We start from the raw sequence: 27,465 nt of genomic DNA, 5'->3' as shown, positions 1-27,465 counted from the left end.
TATCCTCTTCCTTGCAGTTGAACAATGTTATTCATGCTCCTTCATTTTCTCAAAGTTTACTCTCAGTTAGTTGCCTTACAAAAGAACTGAATTGTAGAGTGATATTTGATCTTGTGTGTTGTCATTTTCAGGATTTGCTGACGGGAAAGAAGATTGGTGGAGGTTATGAAGAAAATGGAGTCTACTATCTACATCACCCAATGGAAAATATTTATGATGCAGTCGATTATTCCTCGAGCCCTGTTCAGTGGCATTTGTCATCTCGAACACCCTTCATTGTCGAAGCTTTGTGGTGTCATTCCTCGAATTTCGTCTACTACATCATTCTAGTGTGAAGCATGTCAGTTGGCAAGCATCATAGGAGTTTGTTTCCTTCTAGTCAGAGTCAATCAAGTCAAAAAGTCTTTGAACTTCTTCATGTTGATGTATGGGGTCCTAGTAAGATTCCTACCAGGACCCAATGTCGTTATTATCTTGTTATTGTCGATGATTTTTCTAAGTTGTCTTGGGTGTTCTTAATAAAAAAAAGATTTGAAGTTCCTAACATTCTAAAATCTTTGGTCATTAAAATAAAAACTCAGTTTGAGTCAGTTGTTAAGATTATTCGCACTGATAATGCTCGAGTTTAAAACCACAACACTGTTGCAATTTTATCGGGACCATGGTATTCAACCTCAAACCTCCTGTGCCTATCCTTCTCAACAAAATGGGGTGGTTGAACGAAAACACAGGCATCTCCTTGACGTAGCACGCACCCTTATGATTCAATCCAATGTTCATGCTTCATATTGGGGTGATGCAGCTACCATGGCCTGCTATTTGATCAAACGCATGCCTTTATCATCTGTGGAAGACCAAATTCCTTTACAAATCCTGTATCAAAGTGCACCTCTCTTTCCTCTTTCGCCCAAGGTATTTGGGTGTGTTTGCTTTGTGCACAGACTCGAACCTAACTGTGATGCACAGACTCGAACCTGACTGTGATAAGTTAGCAACTCAAGTCACTAAGTGTATATTTATAGGCTATCCAAAAAAACAAAAGGGGTATCGATGTTATGATCCGATCTCTCCTCAGGAGTATGTCAGTGTGGATGTATCTTTCTTGGAGTCCCTTCCATACTATTCTAGTACTGGTGCTAGGCTGCAAGCTGATCAAGATGACTCTTTTCCACTTTTTGTTCCTCTTCCTTTGGAATCAGTGCCCTCATTACCAAATCCAACTCCACCTACCTCACGGTTTCACAATCCTCCATTGGTGTATGTGCGTAGAGCTCCACCTCCTCCGGTGCCTCCATCTTCTTCTTCTCCTGAGGTAAGTACTCCTGAAAGCAATGGCATTCATGTTGATGATGACAAGCCAATCGCTCTGCGGAAGGGGACACGACAATGTACCTTATACCTTATGTCTAAGTTTGTATCAGATGCCAGACTCGGTAATCAGATGAAAGCATTTATTTCAGCCTTATCTGCTGAAATTATTCCTATGAGTTATCACAAGGCAGTTCTCGATAGCCGATGGAAGCAGGCTATGCAAGATGAAATGGATGTTTTACTGTCTCAACAGACATGGGATCTCGTTGATTTCCCATGGGACGTGGACATTGTTGGATGCAAATGGGTATATACCATTAAGTATAACTCAGATGGTTCAATTGAAAGGTATAAAGCCAGGTTAGTAGCAAAAAGTTATACTCATACATATGGGGTTGATTTCTTTAAGACATTTTCTCCAGTAGCACGAATGGGCACCATTCGTCTTGTTCTTTCTGTAGTTGTTCACCGTCGATGGAGTTTGTGTCAGCTAGATGTGAAAAATGCATTCTTATATGGAGATTTGTCAGAGACAGTCTACATGCAACAACCTCCTGCGTTCGAGGTTGAAAGGGAGTGTTAGAAGGTGTGTAGATTAAGAAAGGCGATATATGGTTTAAAGCAAAGTCCTCGGGCATGGTTTCAAAAGTTGTTTGAGATGATGTCAAAGTTTGGTTTTAATAGATCAGCATCAAATCACACATTATTTATTAAGAAAACTAACTCAGGCATAGTAGTTATGGTAGTATATGTGGATGACATCATCCTTACAGAAGATAACATGAACGATATTGCAGCTACGAAGGCTCATCTTCAAAAACATTTTGTTACAAAAGACCTTGGTTCCCTTAGATACTTTCTGGGCATAGAAGTGGCCAGGGGCAGTGAGGGTGTGGTTTTGTCTCAACGGAAGTATGTTCTTGATTTACTAAAAGAGATAGGAATGTTGGGAGCTAAACCAGCAAATATTCCCATGGATAACAAAGTTCATTTGTTGGATGAGGGGTCAAAACCTGTTGATAGCAAGAGCTATCGCTCATTGGTAGGGAAGTTACTATATGTGACAGTGACTAGACCTGATATTGCTCTTGTTGTAAGCAAGGTTATATTAGAATATGAAATATGGACTGGATACCATTCACGAGTTTTGTTTTGTATTCTAATGTAACATGTGTTACTAATACAGGGCACTTTTGTCCTTGTAAAAAATCATTGTAACCCTATTAAGACTAATGAAGCATTATTGCAGCCATTAAGTTAACAGTGGCCAATTTCGGAAAGCTCTCTCCTTTCCCCTTACTCTTTCTCATACTTTCAGTAGAACACGTCAGTTCATAAGAAAATTTATCATGGTATCAGAGCAGCGGATCTTCTGGGCGTGAAAGGCTTTGCTCAGTCCACGTGAAAATCGACTTCTCCTTGCCGTCAATAAGCAGCGAAACTTCTGGGTGTGACAGGCTTGCTCAGTCGACGTGAAAGTCGACTTCTCCTTGCTATCAACAGGTCTCGTTCTTCTTCCTTCTTTATCCTATTTTCTTTCTGTCGTCATCATCTCTTGTTGCCTTCTACTTATTCTTTTATCTTCGTCTGCTGTGGATTTCTGTCACAGATCTGAAATATTTTCAGATCTGTTGTCTGTTTTTAACAGATCTGAAATAAAATTCAGATCTGTTGTCGCTCCCTTACCTTCAGACATACTCTTATCGCAGATCTGGAAATATTTCAGATTTGCTATGTATTTTCGACAAGTTTGAAATAAAATTCAGATCTGTTGTCGTTAAAATCTGCATCATACTTTAGTCCATATTACATTTCAGCATCCTGTTTCCTTCTTCTACTTCTTTTATTTTCACTTGCTGAACCTCTCTGTCGCAGATCTGAAACACATTCAGATCTGCTGTCGTTTCCCCCTTTTTTGTTGCTTCCTTCCTTTCATGCAAAGGTCGAGTTCTCTTCTAATTTCATAAACCCGAGTCCATGTCTGTGTGAATCTGGTTCCATTCTTTCCTGCGAAAGACCAGATTCACATTACTGTTGATCTGGATTTTGCCTGTCACGCCTACCCTAAAATATTCTTTCGTTTCTGTTTCTCGCCCTAAAATTTCCTTTGTTTCTGAACACCACATTATTGATCTGGTTTCATTCTCTCCTGCGAAAGACCAGATCCATGTTACTGTTGTTGTCCCAACATATTCTGTCACGCCGATCACGCCTGTCCCAACATATTCTGTCAACCGTGTCAGTTTATGATAAAACAGGCCAGCATCAGCCATTAGTATCTTTCGTTTCAATTCCTGTCAACAAATCTACAAATGGATACTTCAGCCAACTCGGGTCTCTCTTCCAGTTTCTTGGGGCAATTAGTTTCAGAAAAGCTAACTACCAACAACTATTTGACTTGGAAAAGGCAGATTGCACCTTTTATTCGGAGTCAAGATCTTTCAAGCCACTTGGAGGTCATGGTTTGAAAGCTTCTCTTAGAAATTCAGAAACATGGTTTCTTTCTTTCCCAACTTGACCATTCTCTATTTATATACAAGAATGGTACCACTATGGTTTTCTTACTCATATGTTGATGATATTGTGATCACTGGTAATACTCCAGACCACATTCAACGAATTAAAGTTTTATTGAGTATGCGGTTCAAAATGAAAGACCTTGGGGAACTGAGATATTTTCTTGGTGTAGAGGTAGACAGACAAGATGAAAAAATGCCATTAACTCAACACAAATACACTCTTGATCTTCTGGCTAAAGCAGAAATGACAGATTGTAAACCTCTACCCACACCCAGTGTTGTCAACCAAAAGCTCAGTATTTGTGATGGTGAGTTATATCCTGATGCAGTCAAGTATCGCAGTTTAGTGGATATGCTACAATACCTTACTTTTACTAGACCAGACATTGTATATTCTGTTAATCAAGTATCTCAGTTCATGCATGAACCAAAGACTGGTCACATGGATGTTATCAAATGCATCCTTCGCTATCTAAAAGGAACGGTGGGTAATGGACTCACATATATTCAATCTTCATGGAAGTCACCAAAACATTACATACTAGCTTATACAGATGCAGACTGGGCAGGGGATCCAGATGAGAGGAGGTCTGTTTTAGGATACTGTGTTTTCATTGGGAGAAATCTTGTCTCATAAAATAGCAGAAAACAGAAGGTTGTGGCAAGATCTAGCACAGAGGCAGAGTATAGATCTATGGCAGCTGCCACAGCAGAAGTGACCTGGATTAGGCATCTACTTACAGAGATGGGAGAGGATATCTCAAATTCGACACTTATGTGTGATAATAGAAGTGCTATACAAATTGCATTCAATCATATTCATCACAGTCAGACTAAGCATATTGAGATTGATCAACATTTCATCAGACAAAAGATAGTAGACAAAGAGATTGAACCAGTTTATGTGCCTTCAGAAGACCAAGTTGCCGATATGTTTACAAAAGGTCTTACAAGTCACCGTTTCTGGTACATCAAGAACAAGTTGCACATGGTTCACTCCCATGCACAACTTGAGGGAGGGTATTAGAATATGGACTGGATATGGATCTGATAAAGGATCTATATCCATTCACGAGTTTTGTTTTGTATTCTAATGTAACATGTGTTACTAATACAGGGCACTTTTGTCCTTGTAAAAAATCATTGTAACCCTATTAAAACTAATGAAGCATTACTGCAGCTATTAAGTTAACAGTGGCTGCCAATTTTTTAAAGCTCTCTCCTTTCCCCTTACTCTTTCTCATACTTTCAGTAGAAGACGTCAGTTCATAAGCAAATTTATCAGGTTAGCCAATTCATGGACAAACTGACTGAGGTACACTGGAATGCTACAATGATGATACTCACGTACTTAAAATCCTCTCCTGGAAAAGGGTTGTTATTCAAGAAAGGAGGCACTCTGGAGGTAGTTGTTGTAACGAACCAAAAATTTTAACCTTAATTATAGTTCAAATATTGAAATTTCGAGACCAATTTTTTCTTGATAAGTATAAGTAAATCAGATCTTATAATGCAAAAACCATTTTTAAAAACGGTTAAGACTTTGGGCGCGGTTACACTAAAGATAACAATCAAATCAAAATATATGGGATATACATATTTCAAACCACGTACAATATAAGACTGAAATATGAAGAGTTTTAATTTCATTTCAAAACAGAGTATGAAAAAATACTTCAGTCTCTACATGATCAAGTACTTATAACGAAAAGATCATGAATACCAAGATCACAAGGTAAGAGTGGACCCTCGAGGATGCAGCTCGACCAGCCCTTCGCTCCAACTACTCATCATACTTTACCTGCATTACCTGTCCCCCATAAAACGGGGTCAGACTCGCTAAAGTCTCGTAAAGCAACTCAAACTCAAACTTAAAGAAAACATATCAAGCATTTAAAGGTAAAGATATATTATTCATCAATCGTCAAGTGATAGACAAAGGAACGTCCTATGAGTCATTCATTTCAAGCATTCGAACATAAAGCATTTCATCATTTAATATTTTATTCAACCTTAACTCACGTAATAAAGCATAATCTATATGCATTCAAGTCATACAAGTCATCGCATAAATATATATATATATATATATATATATATATACACACACATCTAAGACATTCAGATCATTGCATCATTTTCATATGCATTCATAATTCTTATAAATAATAAGTCAAATTACATTTGACCATTCCAACGTGAAATACACGCACATACCTTATAAGTAATTTAGTTAGATATTCATGATACACATTAATCATGATACATAGGTGTGATATATTTACTCTGACAATCATAATGCAATTATTTGCAATGAAACTATATAAGCGTGATGTATCATTCACCTAATAAGTCAAGACTATACATTTGTAGGCGTGATGTGTCATTCACCTATACGCTAACATAAGCGTCACAATCATAACCTCATATCAAGATCTAAAATCAATAAGGATTTGATTATCATATCTGAGTTCTGCTATAATAGAAAAGCTAAATCTATAGATTCATAATTGGCTATCTCAATCAACTCAGAAGATCAACACAATTCATCATAACATTTTATTTATTCATAATAAAGATTTACAAAATCCACGTCGGATCACCTAGTCTGAGAAATGTACAACCTCACAAGGAGTTATCGACCTAGACGGATGGTCTGTCTGGTCATGGACAATGCATTTCCTCACAAGAATATACCGTCTTCGTGGGCTACCCGCTCTTAGACAATGCACTTCCTCAAAGAGACTTACCGCTCTAGCTGGATTACCTGATCTGGTCATGCACACCCTCACAGAGAATCCTTTGGGAACAGTTCCTCAACGGGCACCATATCCAGTGAAAACTATTGTGATGCATGCATCAATATAATTGACCACTCTCATGGTCGATAGCCATCAACACGAGCATAAGCATGTATACAATCAAAGCATCACACCATACATCACTTCATATGGCATTAAAATTATAAAATCACACATTTAACTAATACGGCCTCATGAACCAAAGTTCACTATTGAACTTAAACATTTATCGCATGCATTCATAATTTCATTTCACGTAGCATTTAAATCATATCATACATAAGCATATTATCCTACGCATCATATCATCGCCACAAAGAACATTGCACTCCATAAATTGAACATCGAAGCATGCGTAAACAAAATATGAGTTTTATGCATGCATACGTGAACATGCATATTTCATAATATGAAGCAACTAAACCTCAACATACATAATTCCTACGTAGTTCGAGATTTACACACACGATAAAAGTCATATGCATTTTTCACCACATAAATCGATATATCACCTTAGAGATAATTATGTAAGGGTTGGTCAAAATCTCATTGACCATCCTACCGTACATCATACACATATTTCTCAAGTAAACAAGACATACGAGTTAAAAACAATTTATAACATTCTCATGCTTTCTTCTATACAAGAATAAATGAGTCCATCATATGACAAAACAATATATATAACATTCACAGTATGCATCGAACACGACTTATACATGTTCATAGTAGTTATATGTGCACCATGTATTAAATTCATACAAACACACAAAGCAACATAGTATGCGCAAACCAAAGTATGATGACACACATTGCGTACATATTATACATTCATAAGTGCACAGGCATTCAAACCCACACACAGGTGTACATGCAGCAAACATACTCCATATCCTGCTAACTATAATCATGACAAGCATGATCTCCGAACTACAATCACAAGAGTCCTAGATATCCACAACTAAGTGAAGTGTATAAGCATAACTTGAATTTGCAATTCATTTAGATATTCAGTGCAACATCATGCATACACAATTAGTGCCTAAACACGCTCTCTATAAGTTCAGTTAAGGTATCTTACCTTAATAATGTGAAGAACAATGAATCGAAACTCAAAAGACCGAGGAGTTTCGAAGTCCGCAAAGACCGTTACCCAAGTAATACAACAAACCCTTCGTGTGCGATCGCAAATGCCAAAAACTCAAAAAATGTCAATTATAACAAGATTAGCCAAAAATAGCAAATTACCCTATAAATCATTACCAAGAGCCAAATAATATACAAACACACTCCAATAATTTACAAACTCCATCAAAAATATATTTAAATATAATATATATACATATATAAATAGTGATTTATAGCCCAAATAGTTTTATAAATGCAAATTATACCCTGATTGACTTGAATGAACAAATGAATATGTAATAAATAAATAAATAAAATTCAAAAGCTAGAAACACATTTCTAATTTGAAGATAAAAAAAATGAGTTCTTTATTTATTAATAATCCTTAAAAATTACGGGTTTCACAATTGCTTACTCTGATGCTGATTATGCTGGGTCTGTAGAGGATAGAAAATCTACCACAGGATTCTGTGTATTTGTGGGAGGTAACTTAATCTCCTGGAGAAGCAAGAAGCAAACCGTGGTTGCTAGGTCAAGTGCTGAATCAGAATATAGAGCTATGGCCCAAACACCAGCTGAATTAATGTAGGTTCGAACAGGGCTGATTGATCTTCAAGTGAAGGTTTCATCTCCTATGGTGATGATGTGTGATAACAAGGCAGCCACATATATAGCCAATAATCCGGTATTTCATGAGAGGATAAAACATATTGAAGTTGATTGTCACTACATATGAGATATGGTTCAAGTTGGACATATCTCTACCAAGCATGTAATCTCTGAGGATCAAGTTGCAGATATTTTTACAAAGCCTCTTGCCAGGCCCAGTTTCTCAAAATTGCGGCAAGCTGAGCATGATTGATATCCATGCTCCAGCTTGAGGGGGAGTGTTAAGATAAGTCGACTAGTTTAGAGTTTTATCTATGCTTAAGGTTGTTTTTTATATTTTATAAATAATAAGGGACCTAAATGTAATTTTATTCTTTTGGCTAATCTCTACTTAAACAGGAGATTAGACCTAATTCAATAGTGAGAACGTCTCTTCCTCTCTCTCCCTTTTCTCTCTCTCATCTCTTAGTCTTCTATTGTACCAATTTACACATACGATTAAATCTAAAACCACCATGACAATCTACGTTTCAAAGACTATTGAATCGACTATTTAAACGTCAAATTTTGTTGAGCCTTGGGGTCTATAAGCCTCCCGAAAGGTTACCATGTCACGGGAGCCCAAGCGAGGGTAAGAAGTCCCTACCTTTCTTCTTAATTTCGAAATTTAATAAGTTAGAACCCATAATTTATTTTCTTATAAAAGAGATTAATATATATTAACCTCGTATATCAGAGATGAGACTCTTGCTTAAGCCCATCTATAAATAGATGGTCTTCATGAGGAGGATTAACAAAGTTAGCTCTCTCTTCCTCTCCTATTGTCATTAGAATTCTCTAATCTCTCTCTACCATCTTCCTCTTCTCTTATTCACGCCTAGGAGATCTAGAGTGTGGCTTGAGCAGCCATTAAACCTGCATATTTCATCAAGGTGGTGGTGGTGGTGAGACTATCGGATCACCCGATTTCCTTTTGGTTTAGCGATCTATCGATTCTTTAAGGTAAGATTTATGTAGTATATGCTTTGTACATACACCAAGCATGCATATGTATATAATATATTATCCCAGATGTGAGAATCAGACCTTTATTGATTTTAGAACTTGATATGAGGTTATGATTGGGACACTTATTTTAGCGTATAGGTGAATGACACATCATGCCTACAAATCACTAGGTTGACTTATTAGGTAAATGACATATCACACCTACATAGTTTCATTGCAAATGATTGCATTATGATTGTCTAATTTGAATATATCATACCTACATATCATGATTGATATGTATCATGAATATCTAAATGATTTACTTAAGAAGTACGTAAGTATGTTTCACGCTGGAGTGGTCAAATATGATTTGATCTATTGTTTATAAGAATTATAAATGCTTATAAGAATTATGAATGCATATGAAAATGATGCAATGTAATGTCGCGTATTTTGGTACTTGGTCATTTTATAATTTTGTCAAAAAATTGGCCAAGTTTGAGAGGAAAATCGTTTAAGGCTCGATTTTGAGACTGATGTCTTTGAGTCTTGGTTTGACCCAGGTCTCATCGACAAGGTCGAGGCGAGCCAATCGAAGCGTGAGAAAGAGTTTTATTTTCGACCTTTAAATTCAAGCGAAATTCGGGTTATTTTTGGGCAAAAATCGAAATTTGATATTCGTGTAATATGTCGTTGGATGTGTCTCAAAATTCTGAGTGCACCGATATTTTACTTTCCTGAATTCAAGTTCTGGTTGTCCTGAAAATCACATTTTTTCTTAAAATTGAACAGTTTGTCGAATTGGATTCAAAGCCGAATCGGATTGGATTCAATGCATATGATCCAAATTATTATGGATTTGGATCTTATTTAAGACCTACTTTAATCTGTATTTAATCCATATCTTGATCCATTTTCATTTTGGGCATGGGTTTGGATTTCTGAATCCGGATCCAAATCCAAGCCCCATGTTTTTTCAGCTTTAAATTGAATATAAAGCTTTAATTTGGGGTTTAATAAGGTTAGGGAACCTTCTGAGTTAATTTGGCTATTTTTAAAAGTTTTTAGATAATTTTAATTAATTAATAATTAATTAATTAATTAATTAATATTAATTCTGAATAGTTATTTTTTGGGCTGAGTGGGACTCTTTAAAGGAGTCCTTGTTCTTACTTAAGAAAGAGAGTTTTAGAAGAATTGGAGGTTTTAAAAAGAAAAGTCAACTTTAAGGAGTTTTAAAAAAATATACATTTTGGAAACAAGGTAGGGAAAGAGTCCCTTTTTGGGAACTCTCTTTGAGAAGGCTGGAGAAGGGGGGGACGTCACCCCCTCTCCCACTCATTATATATAAAAAAAAAGAAACAAAGAAAGAAGGAAAAAGAGAAAGAAAGAGGGAAAAAGAGAGAGGGAGAAAGAAAGAGAAACGAAAGGAAAGGAAAGGAGGAAGAAGGCTCTTCTTCTCCAGCCATCAACCTCTTTCCACCATCGGTTTCTTTGTTTTTCTCGTTTCTTCCGATCCACGCAAGGTACGGGGCTCCTCTTTTGATCCTAAGTGAGAAATCGAATGCCGGTTGGATTCGATGCAATATTTTGGTTGGAAAATCTATGAGAAAAACATGTAGGTGCATGCTTTCCTTTGAACCCATGGAGGATAATCCACGGATCGTCCTCCATGGCTGAAATTTTTTTGTATTTTACCCCTTTTCATGAAGTAAAAAATCTGCCCATGTATAACAGAATTTTTATTCATGAAAGGAGCGGCCCTATGAGGGGCCCCTATGCTAAATATTGATTTCCAATGGTGGATTTGGATGTGGGCTGCATATATGCATACATATAGGCATGGGAATAGTGTTATATGCGTATATTTTTTTTTAGAAACGTGTATGCAATGGCATGTTTATTGAAAACATTGAAATCTACGTGCCTTCTTGAATAGGTAATCATGAGTAGGCGTTAGCATGTACATGGTTTTATTTGTTTGTAACCTAATGTAAATGAGATTCCAGCTTAAACATGCAGATGCGGGTCATTGATTTGTAAACACAGACACTCACGAATCTGATAACATTTTAAAAGAATGTTTCTCATTCATATACATATGCATTGTTTTAAAGAAAAGGAAATCGGGTTACTAGTGGACCTCCTTGTCCCTTTTGGTTAGACCTCACGGTCTGGCCGGACAGGCCAGCCAGGTCTGGTCAGACCTGGTAAGTATTGGCAAACCAACCAGGCTCGACTGGACTGCGTCCAGCTAGCCTGACAGGGTCTGCCAAGTAGCAGGGCTCAGCCGAGTGGCTCGGCTGAGCTGACTCAAGTCAAGAGGAGGGGATGGGTTCTTATTTCAAAAAGAAAAATTGTAAAAAGAAAATTTTTGTTATGTTGGTGGGTTATCCAGCCCTGACAGCACACACACAGGCCCGGGCTGGGCCTGTGCAGGAGCTGTCAGGCCCAGCCGATGGGTTCGGCTGGGCTGGCTCGGCTAACCCAGGCTGGCAGGGACTGGCCGGACCCAGTCCAGCCCTTGGGCCGAACTGGGTTAGGCCTGGCAGCCCATTGCCAAGCCCGGCCAGGGTCTGTCCAGACCAGACCCAACCGATCCTGGTCGGCTGGGCCTGTTTGGAACCCCAGCCGACTGGGTCGGCTGGGTTCAAATTTCTTTAGAAAAAAAAAACAATACATATATATATGACAAAAGTTTTATATAGGTATGCGTATATATAAATTTAGTTTTCCAGATGTGTGTAGTGAAATTGATTTGGGCTGGTACACATTTGCGTACAATTAGTTGTGCACACACATGAATAACAAATGGTGTACGTATAAGGCAGGTTGGGTTATGCTTCAACAAAGATATATTGCATAGATGCCTCATGTGCAGGTGTCTATTTGAATTAATTTGAGGACACATGTATGCAGCTGCATGGGTGTTAACATGCATTGACATTAATATGTACATAAGGAAAATATGCAATGGATATGATTATGTGTGATGAATAGAAGTATGAAATTGTTTTGAATGTATGCATCAAATGAAAGCATGCAATGAATATAAAGTTGTAAATTAATGCTCATGCATATTATCGTTTTAAGCACATCTTTAAATGGCATCTATGAATGTGCATTAAGAAGCATTTAGAAGTAATGGATTATGGTATAATTCTTGCATATGGTGCATCGATGATTTAAGTGAATCATCGCAGGTCTGGAGAGCCTCGAGCACTGGGTGCTCCTTCTTTACTTACTTTTAAATGCATCGTAAAAATCATATTTATTTTTATTGCATTTACATTGTTCTATGCTTTTCCGCGGGTGGTGGTCCGTGATGGCCCTTGCAGGAGTAGATGCGAGCTTTTGCCTTTGCTTTTGCATGTTGAATTGCAAAACTTAATAATTGGTTTTTAATAAAAATATAATAAATAAGAACAGTGTAATATACGTTCTGAGATCTCCCATCGAAAGAATGGGCATCTTAGAGATTCGGTTTTGGAAGACCACGAGGATACAAAAACTTTATGTGCTTTATTTATTACCTTTGAACCTGATATTGAGGTTCTTTCTCCTAACCACGGTTTTAGGGAGAGTCTGACACTTAACCTAGGGGTGGTGTGTTAGACACATCTATTGTTTTGGTATACCAAGAAAGTGACACTATTGGATGTGGAGGTCCTTAGTGTCCCGACATTAGATGTGGAGGTCTAATGTTCTGAAGGTAATTCGATCGAGGGCTAAGTTTGGAACCCAATAATAAAATACAACTTGTGTGCTAAGCTACCTTGGAAACCCTACTTGACCTCGGAAAATTGTACTCGTTTGGTGTATCCGCATGCAACGGTAACTAAAAAGAGGAACTTAAATTGTGTGTATTTAATAAGAACATGCATACAAAGGAAAACTATAATGAAAGATAATAATTTACTCATGCATTTCACTGAAGTCATGCATATTCCTGCTATGCACTAGAACATGCATGTTTACTTGTTCCCTTAATCGTTACATGTTGGTGGATGCATGTTATTTCATTCTTAATGCATGTTAAATGTCCTGATTACTTAAATTGTGATCCCTGTTATTTATTAATATTTTCTCATGCTTAGTAGTTGTTCCTTACTGCATGAATGCTTAAATTGAATTATGTAAATGTTATAATTGTATTCCTCTAAATTATTGCATGAAAACTTATTTGTATTCTTTAGAGAGATTCGTACGCAGAATTTCTCGAATTTCTCGAATTTCTGACACCCTTATTTTTGTGGTTTTCGCAGCCGTAGGGGATCAGTGAAGCGACTAGCTTCTGGTAAAGCTACGAGTGTCACACTTTTGCTTAGACAGTTCACAGAGGGACAGCGTGGCTCAATTTTTTCTTATTTACTTTTATGTCATTTAAATAACTTTGATATGTCTCTTGCAACTATTGTTAAACACTCTTTCTTTCATAAATAAATAAAATAATGAGTTGTTATAGTTTGGGATGATAAATGTAAGATCTCTTATGGTGTGTTTGGTTATCTAATTGGGAGTTGAACTGTAAAGGCCCCGGGTCTCTGAGAATATTTTCGCAACTGATTAAAAAAATAAATTCTCATCTTTTAAGGGGTATGACTTGGGGTCGTTACATGCAATGACCTGAATGTCTTAGATGCATATATATTTATGTGATGACTTGTATGTCTTGAATGCATATTGATTATACTTTATGATGTAAGTTAAGGTTGAACTTGAAATATATTGTTGTTATGCATGCTTGAAATGAGATATTGTAGTTGTGAATATCCTAGAAATATGAATTTTTAAACTTTACTTAGCCGAACGGAAGCATAGGCATATTATTGAAACAACTAGAACCTTGCTCATTTCGCAAAACATTCCAAAGAAACTATGGGCTGAAGCCACCCTGACCTCGGTACATCTTATAAACAGACTTCCATCGAAGAATTTAAGTAAAATTTCTCCTTTTGAAAAGTTGTATGAAAAAGAACCTGATTACAGCAGGTTAAGGGTGTTTGGATGCAAGTGCTTTGTCCTTACAGATAAAAATGATAAGCTTTCCCCAAAGGCCATTCCATGTGCCTTTCTTGGTTATTCCAAAACCCATAAGGGTTTTCGATGTTATGACATTAAAAATGACAAACTTTATGTTTCCAGAAATGTGAGTTTTTTGGAAAATCTTAGTGGTTTTGAAAGTCCAGAATTACATAATGAGAATGTTGATTATTCTTTTTTGTTTGAACTATTAGCCAAAGATGATGATTCTAGTGATGATGAGTCAAATCAGAATGACTCAAGTGATATTGATATTAAGGAAATCATTTCTCCACTTTACTCCTCTCACTTATCTATTGATGAAGGGCCATCTAGAGATCTCATCACCTATACTCAGAGAGATAGGAGCACTTTTAGAAGTGCTCTTGAAAGATATGATGATAGTCAGACTATTCCTCAAGGTGAGGAAAATCTTCGTAGAACCAAAAGACACAGAAAAGCTCCCTCTAGGTTCATATCATATGATTCTTTTTCACTTACATATAGAGCATGTCTTAGTGTCATTCACTCCTACGTAGAACCTAGAAACTTTGCGGAAGCTAGTAAAAGTCCTGAATGGATAGTTGTGATGAAAAGTGAACTCGGAGCTCTGGAAAAAGCTAAGACATGGGAATTTCAAGTTCTTCCTAAGGGTAAGAAAACAATAGGGTCAAGAGTATAGGATTGACTAAGAAGAAACTTTTGCTCTTGTGGCCCGAATGGTCATTGTTCGATGTCTCATCATTGTTGCATCAATTAACAATTGGAACATCTATCAAATGGATGTTAAGAATGCATTCCTGAATGGTGATTTGAATGAGGAAGTTTATATGGATGCTCCACCTGGAATGGAGACTCCCAAAGGAAAAATGCTTCGTCTTAGGAAAGCGCTCTATGACCTAAAGCAAGCCCCTAAGGCTTGGTATGATAGGTTTAACTCAGTAATGTTGGAAAATGGTTTTTCTTCTTGTTTTACTGAAACTGCTTTGTTTGTTAGAAAATCTAATGCAGAGATTGTGATTTTGCTATTGTATGTGGATGATATGCTCATCACCAGAAGTGATTCTAATGGGGTTAAGAGTATAAAATCAATTTTAAAAGATAAATTTGAAATGTCTGACTTGGGTTTTCTAACTTATTTTTTGGGAATTGAAGTAGCATATTCTCATAGAGGGTATTTCTTATCTCAAACTAAGCTTGCTTCTGAGATCATTGACAGGTCAGGTATTACAAATGAAAAGGTTTGTGAAACTCCTGTCATAGTGGGAACTAAAATGAAGATTGATGATGGTGTTCCTCTTTTGGATCCTACTCCCTACAGACAGCTTGTATGATCATTGATATATCTGAGTATTACCAGACCAGATATCTCTCATGCAGTGCATACTGCAAGTCAGTTTCAGCATGCACCAACATCCGTCCATATGAGTGTTATCTTACGAGTCGTAAGATACATTAAGGGTACTCTAACCAAGGGAGTTTTTCTATCATCTTCGTCTGATTTAAAGTTAATTGTTTATACTGACTCTGATTGGGGAGGTGACCCAAATAAATGTCACTCAACCACTGGTTTTTGTGTGTTCTTAGGAGATTCACTAATTCCACGGAGATGCAAAAAGTAGCAAAAAGTGTCTCTATCATCAACTGAAACCGAATATCGTGCCATGGCAACTACAACCATGGAAATTGTATGGATTCATCAGTTGTTGGAAGATATGGGGATCATAATCGAAGGACCTACCAAGCTATGCTATGACAACAAAAGTGCAATTTATATTGCTAAGAATCACACTTTTCATGAGCGGACCAAACACATAGAGAAGGATTGTCACTATGTTCGTGAGGCGTACCTCAAAGGAGTCATTGACCTTCCATATGTCACGTCAGAATATCAGTTGGCGGATTTCTTCACCAAAGCTTTGTGTGCTCCGCGCTTCAACTTCCTTCTTAGCAAACTCTCGGTCATACTGCCCTAAGTTTGAGGGGGGGTGTTAAATTATGTAATCTAATCATGCAATGTAATATATATATTTTATATATATAAGGTAATACATATACATATATTAATATATATGTATATATATCTACTTATTATATATATAAAATATATATTTCTAACTGTTTAGTCGTAGGGGTAGTTTAGTCTTTTTACAACATATTTTTTTAGAATATGTTTTTGTAATTTCCTTTTATTCTTTTCCTTTTTTATTTTTATTGCTTTTTGTAAAAGGAGGAAAGCACCTTGGAGGGGCCCACCATCTAGTCGTTGGGCCCCTTGTGACCGTTGGAAGGGGCTCCAACGGCTAGAGCTGGAGCCTCTCCAAGGACTCCACCTCCTCTATTTAAAGGGGCTCTCCCCTTGTGTATTCTTTAAGCTTTTGGGATTATAGCCCAAGCTCCTATTCAATCTTATGACTCTTGGGTATGCTTTTGCGCATTTGTGAGTTTGTGTTGTGCTTTTTGTGCACAAATGTTTCAAACTTTCAAGTGTTCTTGTTGTGCGTATGTGTACGCATTTGTTTCCAAGAATATTGTAGTATTGCTATTAGTATCTTGTTGAAGATACTTTTACACCTACAAGACCCTCTTTGTGCAAAGGGTCCTGTACAAGAATAAATGTTGGTTAGAAAATGACACAGGACTTGGTCTGATCAACAAGCTATGACACTAAAGGCACGTTTGCAATGCCATGTGATTCTTGGTTTTCTCAACTTCCTGTGATTGCAAATCATAATCACCAAACTTTCTCAAGTTTAGTGAAACATTAGAAAGTGCAAGTTATGATTGTGATTCTCACATGAGAATGATTCTCTGTTGAATCCTGTGAAAGTTGGTCACAATACTGACCTTGTCATCAACAATCACAGCTTTTGATGCTCAGCTGTTATTGCTCATCCCACGTCACCAAAGCAAAACGTGCCCTAAGATAAGATTGTATTTAAACTGGAACAAGAAAAGTATTAGGTAAAACTAATGTACCAAACAACCTATTGACTTGTGCATCTCCAAAGTCATGATGGGCTGTGCCTTGCCATATATGTATTGACATTTCCTAAGCCTGAGAAGGGGTAAAATTAATGAATTTCAATGCATCACAGATTACATGGTTGGCTACACTTAAATTGATAATCCACCCAACATCCATTACGCCATGGAGATTAAGTCCAAACAAGAGGCTAGAGCTGCATGAGTTGAAGGTGAGGAGAGAATCTACAGAGAATGTAGCTGCATTTCATTGTTGACTTAATGCAATGGTAGATATAACTTCAGACTTCTGCCAGCATGTATCGTAGGTGTGATTCCTCACACCAATATATGCTACAAGGATTTCTAGAGATATCGATAGTTGGCAATAGCAAGAAAACTCGACAAGCGCCAAAACTACCACATCTCAAAATTGATTCTTCCTCTTGGCTTATTTGAAGGGAAATGCCCTCCACATCCTTCATCATGTGGATTGCTAGAATTGCTAATCATCACTTCATGATTGTTTTGGAATTGTGTCTCTTAGAGTTAGCAGAAACAAATAATCAATCATGTTAAAGATCAAGAACAATAACTCCTTCAACATGGGTTGAAAATGCAATTGGTAACCATGACACCATAAACCTTATACTCAGGTGAGTGTTTGAAGGACCTTTGCTTGTTCTGATATTGATCCTAGTCATCACAAGCTGATTGGTTATGGGTTTCCTTTTATTCAAATGTTCAATTACATTAGATGGGCTACTTTTGATATTAGCAAACTCATCATCAATTTGAAAGATTTGTGAAGTGGATATTTGCACAAACCATTCATGAAGAGGCTCTCATAGACCACGAGAAATGGAAATATCAGGAACCTGAATCAAGACCTCAAAAAAATGAGTTGAAGTGACATACACAATAGCAGTTGATTAATTTTTACACAACCCAAGTATGCCAGGCTTGCTTCAGTCAACTACTTGACTCTCATCTCATCAGTTCCAAGAAACTCAAGTAGCACAAGAAACAGAGCCATCAAATAAAAGGAGAAAATGTTTTCTTCCACATTAGAAAATTGGTAGAAATAAGTTTTTTGCTATTTCAGTAACCAACTGAGGATGGAACAATGATGATACAGTAGCCATTGAAGGACAAGACAAGAAGTGGGTTAAAAGAAAAGAGTTAGTAAAACGAGGAACAGTTGAAGGCAAGTATACTTATTAAATAGCAGCCAATTTCTTACCGCTTTTTCTATTTTTTTGGGCTTCCAAAGGAAGAAAATACAAATGTGAGTATTCAAACTTGAACAAAGGGAAGTGGAATAATTCTATCTCTAACTGGTATATAGACGCGTGCACACACACACACACACACACATTAGAGATAAAAATAATGAACCAACCTGATGTTCAGATCCAATCAGACACAATATATAAGAATTCAAATATGAGTAAGGAAGTAGAGTTAAACAGAGAATAATGAGATTGAATGATAATAGGTTGGAATGGGAATAGAAAGAAATCCCAGAGAATAACAGGAAAGAATAAAGAGAAATTGACTAGACAAGAAGTTACAAGTAGATAATTGGCTGTAATGAAACAGAGTATGGGATCGAAGAAAAGAAGAGGAATACATGAAACCCGAATAAGAATTACCTGAAAAGGAATAAAGAGGACTGAGAGTGGGTTTGATGGTACTTTAAGGTTCATCCTGCTCTAATACCATGTCAGAGTTAACCAGCAAAAAATCTTAAAATAGATTTAATGAATGCAGAAGAAAAGAAAAGGTAGAAAGCGATAAGGGCAAAGAATATAGAAACTCAGCTTGCATTGAAAGAGGGGTTCCAACCTGTTTTCCTTTCAGGATGTTCTCTATCTTGTATACTAAAGATCAATAAAATCTCATAAGATACAATGTTTATCCTTTCACATTTACACTTCACAATATGTGCATGTACATGTAAATGATGTCCGGATATAGACATAAAAATTTCAAAAACTGTCACTAATAAAATTGCAAGGCTGCAACCATATCACTGTCTCCCACATAAAAGAACAAACTTGAGTAAAAAGCTCATGTATTTGCCATTTCGACAACAACAGGATGCAAGTCCTAGGTCACAAAGCCAATTATTTGCAAGACAAAAACAAACAAAAAACATAAAGAGTATTATGTGAGGTGTCACTGACCTGTTAAAACAGTGGTTTGCTTCTTCCATCTTTCCTTCATTGATGAAAAGATTGCCAAGACTACACAAAGGGATCACAAGATCTTCACTATTGACACCTCCATTTTTTTCATATAAGCCAATAACTTGATGATAGGTTTCCACTGCTATTTTAGCTCTTCCAGTAGAAACAAAGACTTTTGCCATTCCCAAAAGTGGTGTGACAAGAAATAAACTATGCTTCCCTATAAAATAGGATTAGCTGAAATTAACCAAAAGTATGATTATAAGATAATAGAGAGTACAAAACAAGCTTCAGTCACGTGTGTATGTGTTCTTACGCAGGTTCTACTAAAAGTTATTAGCTTTAGTGGACATTAACAAGTTCACCAATTTTCGCCAATTTTTTTGCCATTGACAAGTCTTGAAGTTCTAGGGTGGCTCTTTCACTTCTTTACAACATTGTATCCACCAACAGCATTTAGCAAGTTTTAAGAGAATGCTCAGCAATCCTAAGAGAAACTAAATGTCTTAAACTTTTTAAATTAGTTACCCATGATCATAACAAGTAATGCATGGAACCCTTGTGATATTTCAAAATTTGTTAAAAGTAAGGTTACAAATGATTAATAAAGGTTATGGATGTCGACAACCCCACATACATCCTCCCCACCTCCGCACACACACAAAATCTCTCTCTCTCTCTCTCTCTCTCTCTCTCTCTCTCTCTCTCTCTCTCTCTCTCTCTCTCTCTCTCTCTCTCTCTCTCTCTCTCTCTCTCTCTCTCTCTCTATATATATATATATATATATATATATATATATAACCCGTATCATCGAACACATAAGTTGTCCGACATAATCGGAAGCTTTTGTGCCGCTGATCGCGTGTGCGATCAGTGGCACAAATTTTTTGTTGCACTAAAAAACATTTTTAGCGGCAGTCTTGACCGCCACTAAAGACCTGGGAGGAAAAAAAAAGTCTTTAGTGGTGGTCAAGAAACGCTGCTAAAAACCTTTTGTTAAACACATGGCGCACAGCCACATGTCCGAGCATCGATCAAAGCCAAAGGCGTTCGACGATACTGTGTTTCGTGTGTGTGTGTGTGTGTGTGTGTATATATATATACACGAGCTATGGGTGTGTGCGGAAAAGAAAAAGAGATACAAGGTTCCATGTTCAGGTACACGTCATACTTCTTCACCAGCATAAGCTATACACTGACCATAGAGACCAGATCCCTAGTAGTATGACATCTGGATCCACTGGACGTCATGCTAAAGCATCAAGTAGGATGGTGTAGAAAATTTTCCATCAGTTGGTACATACCTGATGATTCCCTAACACTAGTGTTGCTATTTCTAGCATTACGACTAGCTTATTATGGGCCTTGACGACCAGGAAGATTTTTCTTTCACATAAAGAAAACAATGAATAGGAATATCATTCCAAATCGAGGATTTTGGGATATATATATATATATATAGAGAGAGAGAGAGAGAGCAGAACAAATCAAATCTTGAATCAATCCATTTTTCTGGTACCCAGCCTGATCATAATATCATAATTGATAGATAAAAGATAGGACGTAGATAAAGAAATTGGACTGAATAGACCAATCCTTTTATATTCTCTAATAAGATTCAATAGGTATGGTATGGATGGTAGAATCCAACTTTTTCATGAATGTCTAATCAAGTAATTTACATTTGCATTTGTTGCTCGGATTGTACTACAGAATTCTCCTTCTCCCTCCCTCTATCCATACATCCCATATATATGTATGTATATATATATATGGGTTTATCTAACAATAAACTAGCTGTATTTAACATTAGATGCATTAAAATTATTAAAGTGGCCAAAATGCCCTAAAAAATAATGGCATTTTTAAAATACATTACCATTTTTTGTGATAAAAAAGCTAACTTTGACTTTTCAAATTCAAATTTGTAATGTACACTTTTTACTTTTTAAAAAAGGTGTTCGACTTTTTATTTTCCTCCAAATCTAAAATAGTCATGATGCCCAAAAAAAAACCATGATTTTTCAAAAATGTCATTACTTTTAAGGGTATTTTGGTTATTTTAATAACTTGAATGTAGCTAATGTTAAATACAACTGGATTAATGTTAGATAAATACTATCGATCTAGGATAAAATTTTCATGTGATTCAGTAAATGGAATATACATTCCATCGCTGCTAGATCAATCTGTTTGACCTGCATCAGTACAGTTCTGTATTGAGCCAATAATGGGATTCTCAACCAAGAAAAAAAAAAGAGTTATACTATCTCACACTCATCTAAACTGGTTGGAGCTCACAGAACCAAGCTTAAACAACTATTTTGAGCTCAATCTTGGTCAAGCTCAGCAATATATCTGACAAGCTAAGATTGAGAAAAGTGACCCTTTGATCAGCTTGGCTAGTTCTTTTAAGAAAGTTCATTCAGCAGCTTGTCATTAACCTAGAATCCAAGAGCTGTTACAAACTGATAACAGATGTTTTAAACTGTTCCAGCTATTGGTGTTGGTAAATTGTTCAAACATTTACTTTGCATGAGATAACAAACAAAAGTGGTCTAACACAAGTAATACGGAGATTTTAAAAAAATGTAAATATAAGTATATGCACAATTACTTTTCAGTAAATTTTATGAACTTAAACTTGGCTACTTGTATCATCATCTGTAAGGCAAATAGCAAACAACATGAGAAGCCAGTATAAAGGATAAACTAGCATAGTTACATACCAAAAACACACTCTTCAATTTCCAGAGCTCTTTGGTAGAGTGGTAATGCCTCCTCAGGCATACCCAAATTTGCATACATTCCACCCATGTGTATCAGTATTGAATCCAAAAGCTGTTTGTCATTCCCAATTGTATCCAATATTTCACGTAACTGCAATTTTACAAGGTAGAACAATCAGAATATAATCTTAGGCTGCATATGGTGATGAAATTTGGGCCTCAAATTAATGAAATTGGGACACTAATAAGTATAAATACCAAAATTGACAATGGTTCATTCTTCCCCCATCTCCTGCTATAGCATGTAAAGTTTAATCAATCACAAGATTATCAGTAAACTGATTTGCGATGGAATTGGATTCTTGATAAAGTCATAGTATGGAAAGGACTGTAAGGGCAATGAGAAGGGAAAAAGGTCAATCTGAAATAGATTTTTCTCAATGGAACTGTTTATGACCATATAAACATCTATACTCTAAAAATGAATGGCTTTTCCTGTTTAAACTTTAAACATTGCAAAGCTTCACAATCCAAAGAGAATTTTACCATGAACAACATTATTATATATACAATCCAAAAGATAAAATCAAAATATTCTGACATATCTTGGAAAATGAGAAATGACATAAAAAAGAATGAAAGAGAAAAGACATTAGTAGTGGTGCTTGCACTGGATGTGCATATATTTCTCATATATACTGAACAACATTCCCTTGATTCTTGAGCTAACTTGCTCACATTGACAACTGAATGGCAGTGATTATGGTGATCAAATTATTGTACAGTGTAAATTCTGGCAATATTAACAAGTGGAAGAAGTGTAATATGTTGCTAGATGCATGGACATGTTGCAATTTTGTTTAAAACCAAGGATGGACCCCATAAATCAGGGTGTAGGATTTCAAAAGATTTATAACTTCTTGAAGGACTGCTAAGAAAGGAGGCATGATGGTGCTTAGTCTTCTAACAAACACCACACTTTAATGCAAACTCAAATTTCACTTTGATCATACTAGGTAAAAGCTCTGAAGCTTTGGCAATAGTAAGAGTGCCTTGATCTATTCTGCTACAACTGAGCATCTTCCAGAATTGAGGCTAAAATTGACACCCCCATGGATGACATGGTTTGAGGTTCATGAAGAATGAATAGACCCTTACTACCATGACCAAAGGTCTTCCCAGTCTTCGGTCCCTGAAAAATACAATGATTAGGATAAAAATTTATGGAGACTTAAGTGAAAGCAAGTTGACAGAGAAACTAGGAACACAGAAAACAAAGAACAGAGTAAACCAAAGAGTTCTAAGATTTCTTTTTTCCAGCATAGGATTGGTCGACCCATTAGCAAGCTTAATTGGGTTATTAGCAAAAATTGAGACATAAATAGAATCTCGCTTTTCTGCCATATGTTCTAGACAATGATTTGATGTCCTAAGAAATAAGTGTCAAGAGACATGATTAACTTGAGGGGTGTGAAACGAGTGGGATGGGGTAGCCAATGATGTTGTGAGCACCAATCTTTCTCTTGTTTGATCTCCAACACCTTTAATCTTCTTCTTCAAACTGGTTAAGGTCTTAAGTTCACTCTCTACACTCTTCTCTTGAGGGCTCTAAGTACAGGATGAATGGAAAGTCATGTTCTTTTGAAAGGTGGACTTTCAAATAAAGTTCTAACCCTGCTCATTCGTAAGCTTAGTCTTACCACAATCAGAGTTTCAATCTATCATTTTCATCTCCAACCATGGAACCTTGACTTCTTTCAAAGAAAGAGGCTCCCCCTCGACCTCGACCTCTCTCAAATGCTACCATTCTAGTCACCCATATCGGCCATATTTTGAAAATATTGCAAGAAATTTCTATATTTTAAGGTAGTCAATAATATCAAGAAAATCATGCGATATTTTCAAAATATCGCTAAATTGAAAATATTACTATGATATCGCAATATTATGATGATAATTTTGAAAATTTTAAAAAATTTAATTTTATATATTTTAAGTTCAGTTTTTTTTTGTATTTTAAAAACTTTAAAAGCTTGTTTGTTTATATTTTTGAAATAAAAATAATAGAAAACCTATTATTTTTTACTATTATTTATATTTTTTCAATTTTTTAAGCTTCTGAGATTTCCCACCTTTTAGACATATCTCCAAGAAAAACCCTTGCTGAGAAATTACCTTGAAGGATAAAGGTGACTAAGGTTACCATACATTAGGTCTACCTGAAAGGGGGGATCACTCTAGATTTGTTTCATTTCTTTTCTCCAATATCCTTCTATCTTCTTCTGATAGAAGGTGCATACGTGGTACCAAAAGAGGGTAATCCACTCCCACAAAAATGTTGGTCATGATAGTGTTATACCTTGGCACAGCTCTTCAAAATAGATCAAACACTTTTTTTTCAGTTTCCTTATTTTCCTCCTTAGCACATGCCAAGCAATCTATTTGGGTAAAATAATATAATTTATCTCATAAACCTCTTAACTCAACATAGTATTCATTTATAGATCTATTCCCTGGACAACGTATTCAAATTTTGTCTGGTATCACACTCCTTGACAATATTTTTCTTATTGGAATATGCACAATGCTTGTCACACTTTTTTGGTCATTTGAAGGTAAGTATATATTCTTGAGATATTCAGGAGCACAGATTAAAGTAACCACAAGGTTGTTAAATAATGTATTATAAGGCTAGCTATTTTCTTAGTTTTTCTTTTAGTATTATTTGTATAGGTATTTTTCCTTTTTTTATTCTTACTTTTTAGGCTGTATTTGACTAGTCAATGTTTGGCTAAAGTCAAATACATAGAGTCATTGGGCTACGAACAGCTCTATTTAGAGCCGTTGGGAGCCCAACGACTCTCTCCTTATTGCCCTCTATTGTATATAAATATGGGGCATTGCCCCCTCTAAAATGTGTAGTTTTTGTGTGGTTTATAATCAATAATATTTATTTATTTTTTCCTGCTGTTGAATACCCTTTTTTGGGTATTTGTGTATGAACCTTTCTTGGTTCTTGTGAGTGTCCATTTTCGATACTTTGGTTGGAGCTCTTTGAAGTATTCGTTGGTGGTGATCTAGGAGCTCATCTTCTTACATGGTATCGAAGCTTGGTGATCAAGTTAAGTTTTGTTTTTGGTACATCGGGAAACGTGTCATTCAAAATTTGAAAAAGAGGTGAAGCTCTTTTGCAATTCCTATTCAAGTGTGTGTGAGATCGCGATCGTGTAAAAGATTAGAGAAGTGTTTGTACCTTTTATCGGTGGTGGAGTACTCGTTATCTTCACTTTATTCTCTTTTCTTCTTCTTCTCCACTCTTCTTATTTTCTTTTTTCCTTCTCAAACCTTGTAAAATAAATGACAATGATATTGTCACCATTAAACCCATTAAGCTCAATGATTCCAACTATGTAATATGGGCTTCAATTATGAAGCACCTTATATGGGGAAAGGGATTGTGGGGATTAGTGGATAGGACCGATCCAGAACCCAAACTAATCCTTACAAAGGTAGAAGGTGAGAAAGAGATACCTCTTACGAAGGTTGAGAAAAATAAGGCCATCACCACTAACAAAAAAAAGTGAAAGGAATGGAGAATAGGACATGACAAGATCACGTCTTGGTTCATTAGTAATGTGGATATCAAAAAGTGTTCAAGTCTCGCGAAATTTGAACATGCAAACAATGCACGAGACTATCTTAAGAGAATGTACTCTCTTAAAGATATTGCACATGTGTGCAATTTACAAGATAAAGTATGAAATATGGTTCAAGGGGACAAGAGCATTAGAGAATAGTATAATAGTTTGTCCGAATTATGGAAAGAGTTGGCTCTTGAACCAAAATGGCATTGTCCGAAAGACATAGAACTTCGTCAAAATCAAATAAATACGGAGCATTTTTTTTCAATTTATTAATGGATTGAGATTAGAGTTTGAATCAACCAAATTTGTTCTCCTTTATCGAGGGAAAGTACCTTCAATAAAAGACACGATAGAAGATTTAAGCATGGAAGAAAATAGGTTTAAAAGAGAATCTCCAAGTGTGATGATGACTTGGTCCTAGCCGCATCTAGACCGAAAAACTATGTTCGTACCTACAAACCTCCACACTATGGGAGGATAAATGATGAAAAACAAGGAAATGAGTTTGAAAAAAAGAAAGTCATTTGTTATTATTGTCGTGAACAAGGACATGTGAAAACATATTGTCCGAAATTAAAGAAGCCCTATGAGAAAAAGGTTGCCTCTGCCAGATCTCCACAAGAATCAAGTGAATCATCCATTGGAAGCATGTCCTTAACTCAATTAGTGGAGGCACTTCAACCTCTACTCAAAGGTGCAGCTTCATCCACGGAGTTGCCGCCTCTTCTTTCGGCATCTTCGATTTCGGTAAAACTCTTTGGCTTCTTGACTCAGGTGGCTCTTTTCAACACCAAATATTGATATGTTATCTAAATATCATAACTCAAGTGGGTCAAATGTTTTTACGGCTGATGAAACATCTCTTGAGATAAAAGGAATAGAAAGTTTTGAAAATATTTTTCAAAACTTAAAAAGATTTTGTATTCCACAAATTAGATATATTTTTAAACTTAACTTAAATCTTTTATCTGTTTCTCAATTATTTGACCATGGATGTAATGTTTCTTTTTCCTCTCATAGTTGTCGAATACAGGATCGTCAGTCAAGAAAGCTGATTGGGGAAGGTCATAGAGAAGGAGGCTTATACTACATGAATTTTTTGGAAATACCGAAGAATACATTGTGTTGTAATGTTCAGAAAGTGGATTTGGATCTATGGTATAAGAGACTTGGCCATCCTAGTGTATCCAAGATCTAATTTTTTCCAAAGATGAAAATTTTTGTAATTTTGAAAACTTTACATGCGAAAATTGTATTCTTGGTAAAATGAAGAGATTACCTTTTCAAGAAAAAACCTTTGTTTCTTTTCGACCACTTGAGTTAATACATTCAGATGTGTGAGGACCCGCACATGTTATATCAAAAGGTGGCTTTATGTATTATTAATTTTTGTGGACGGTTTTACAAGAATACTTAGATCTATTTTCTTAAACATAAATCTGAAATTTTCTCACTTTCAAATATTTTATAATATAATAAAAAATTAATTTAATAATGAGATTTCTATCTTTCGCATTGATTCACGAGAAGAGTTTTTGTCAAAAGAATTTAAAGAT

At 36.1% G+C, this 27,465-nt stretch overlaps 1 protein-coding gene across 2 annotated transcripts in view; it reads right to left on the bottom strand.

Moving 5' to 3' along the window:
• The window catches only part of LOC149814610 (Tetratricopeptide repeat (TPR)-like superfamily protein), a 91,508-nt gene that overhangs the window by 43,503 nt on the left and 20,540 nt on the right, over positions 1-27,465 (bottom strand). For both annotated transcript variants that reach the window (XM_089988545.1, XM_089988546.1), the window contains exons 5-6: positions 22,266-22,416; positions 19,534-19,756 (exon numbers count right to left, since the gene is read on the bottom strand). In XM_089988545.1, the coding sequence (XP_089844671.1) occupies positions 19,534-19,756; positions 22,266-22,416 (374 nt within the window). The remainder of the gene's footprint in view (positions 1-19,533; positions 19,757-22,265; positions 22,417-27,465) is intronic.

The sequence above is a fragment of the Nuphar pumila genome, chromosome 15, assembly GCF_984573655.1.
Source record: "Nuphar pumila chromosome 15, dmNupPumi1.hap1.1, whole genome shotgun sequence".
Taxonomy (NCBI): domain Eukaryota; kingdom Viridiplantae; phylum Streptophyta; class Magnoliopsida; order Nymphaeales; family Nymphaeaceae; genus Nuphar; species Nuphar pumila.
Note: the sequence above shows the minus strand (reverse complement) of the source record. Positions and strands in the feature narration are given on the sequence as shown.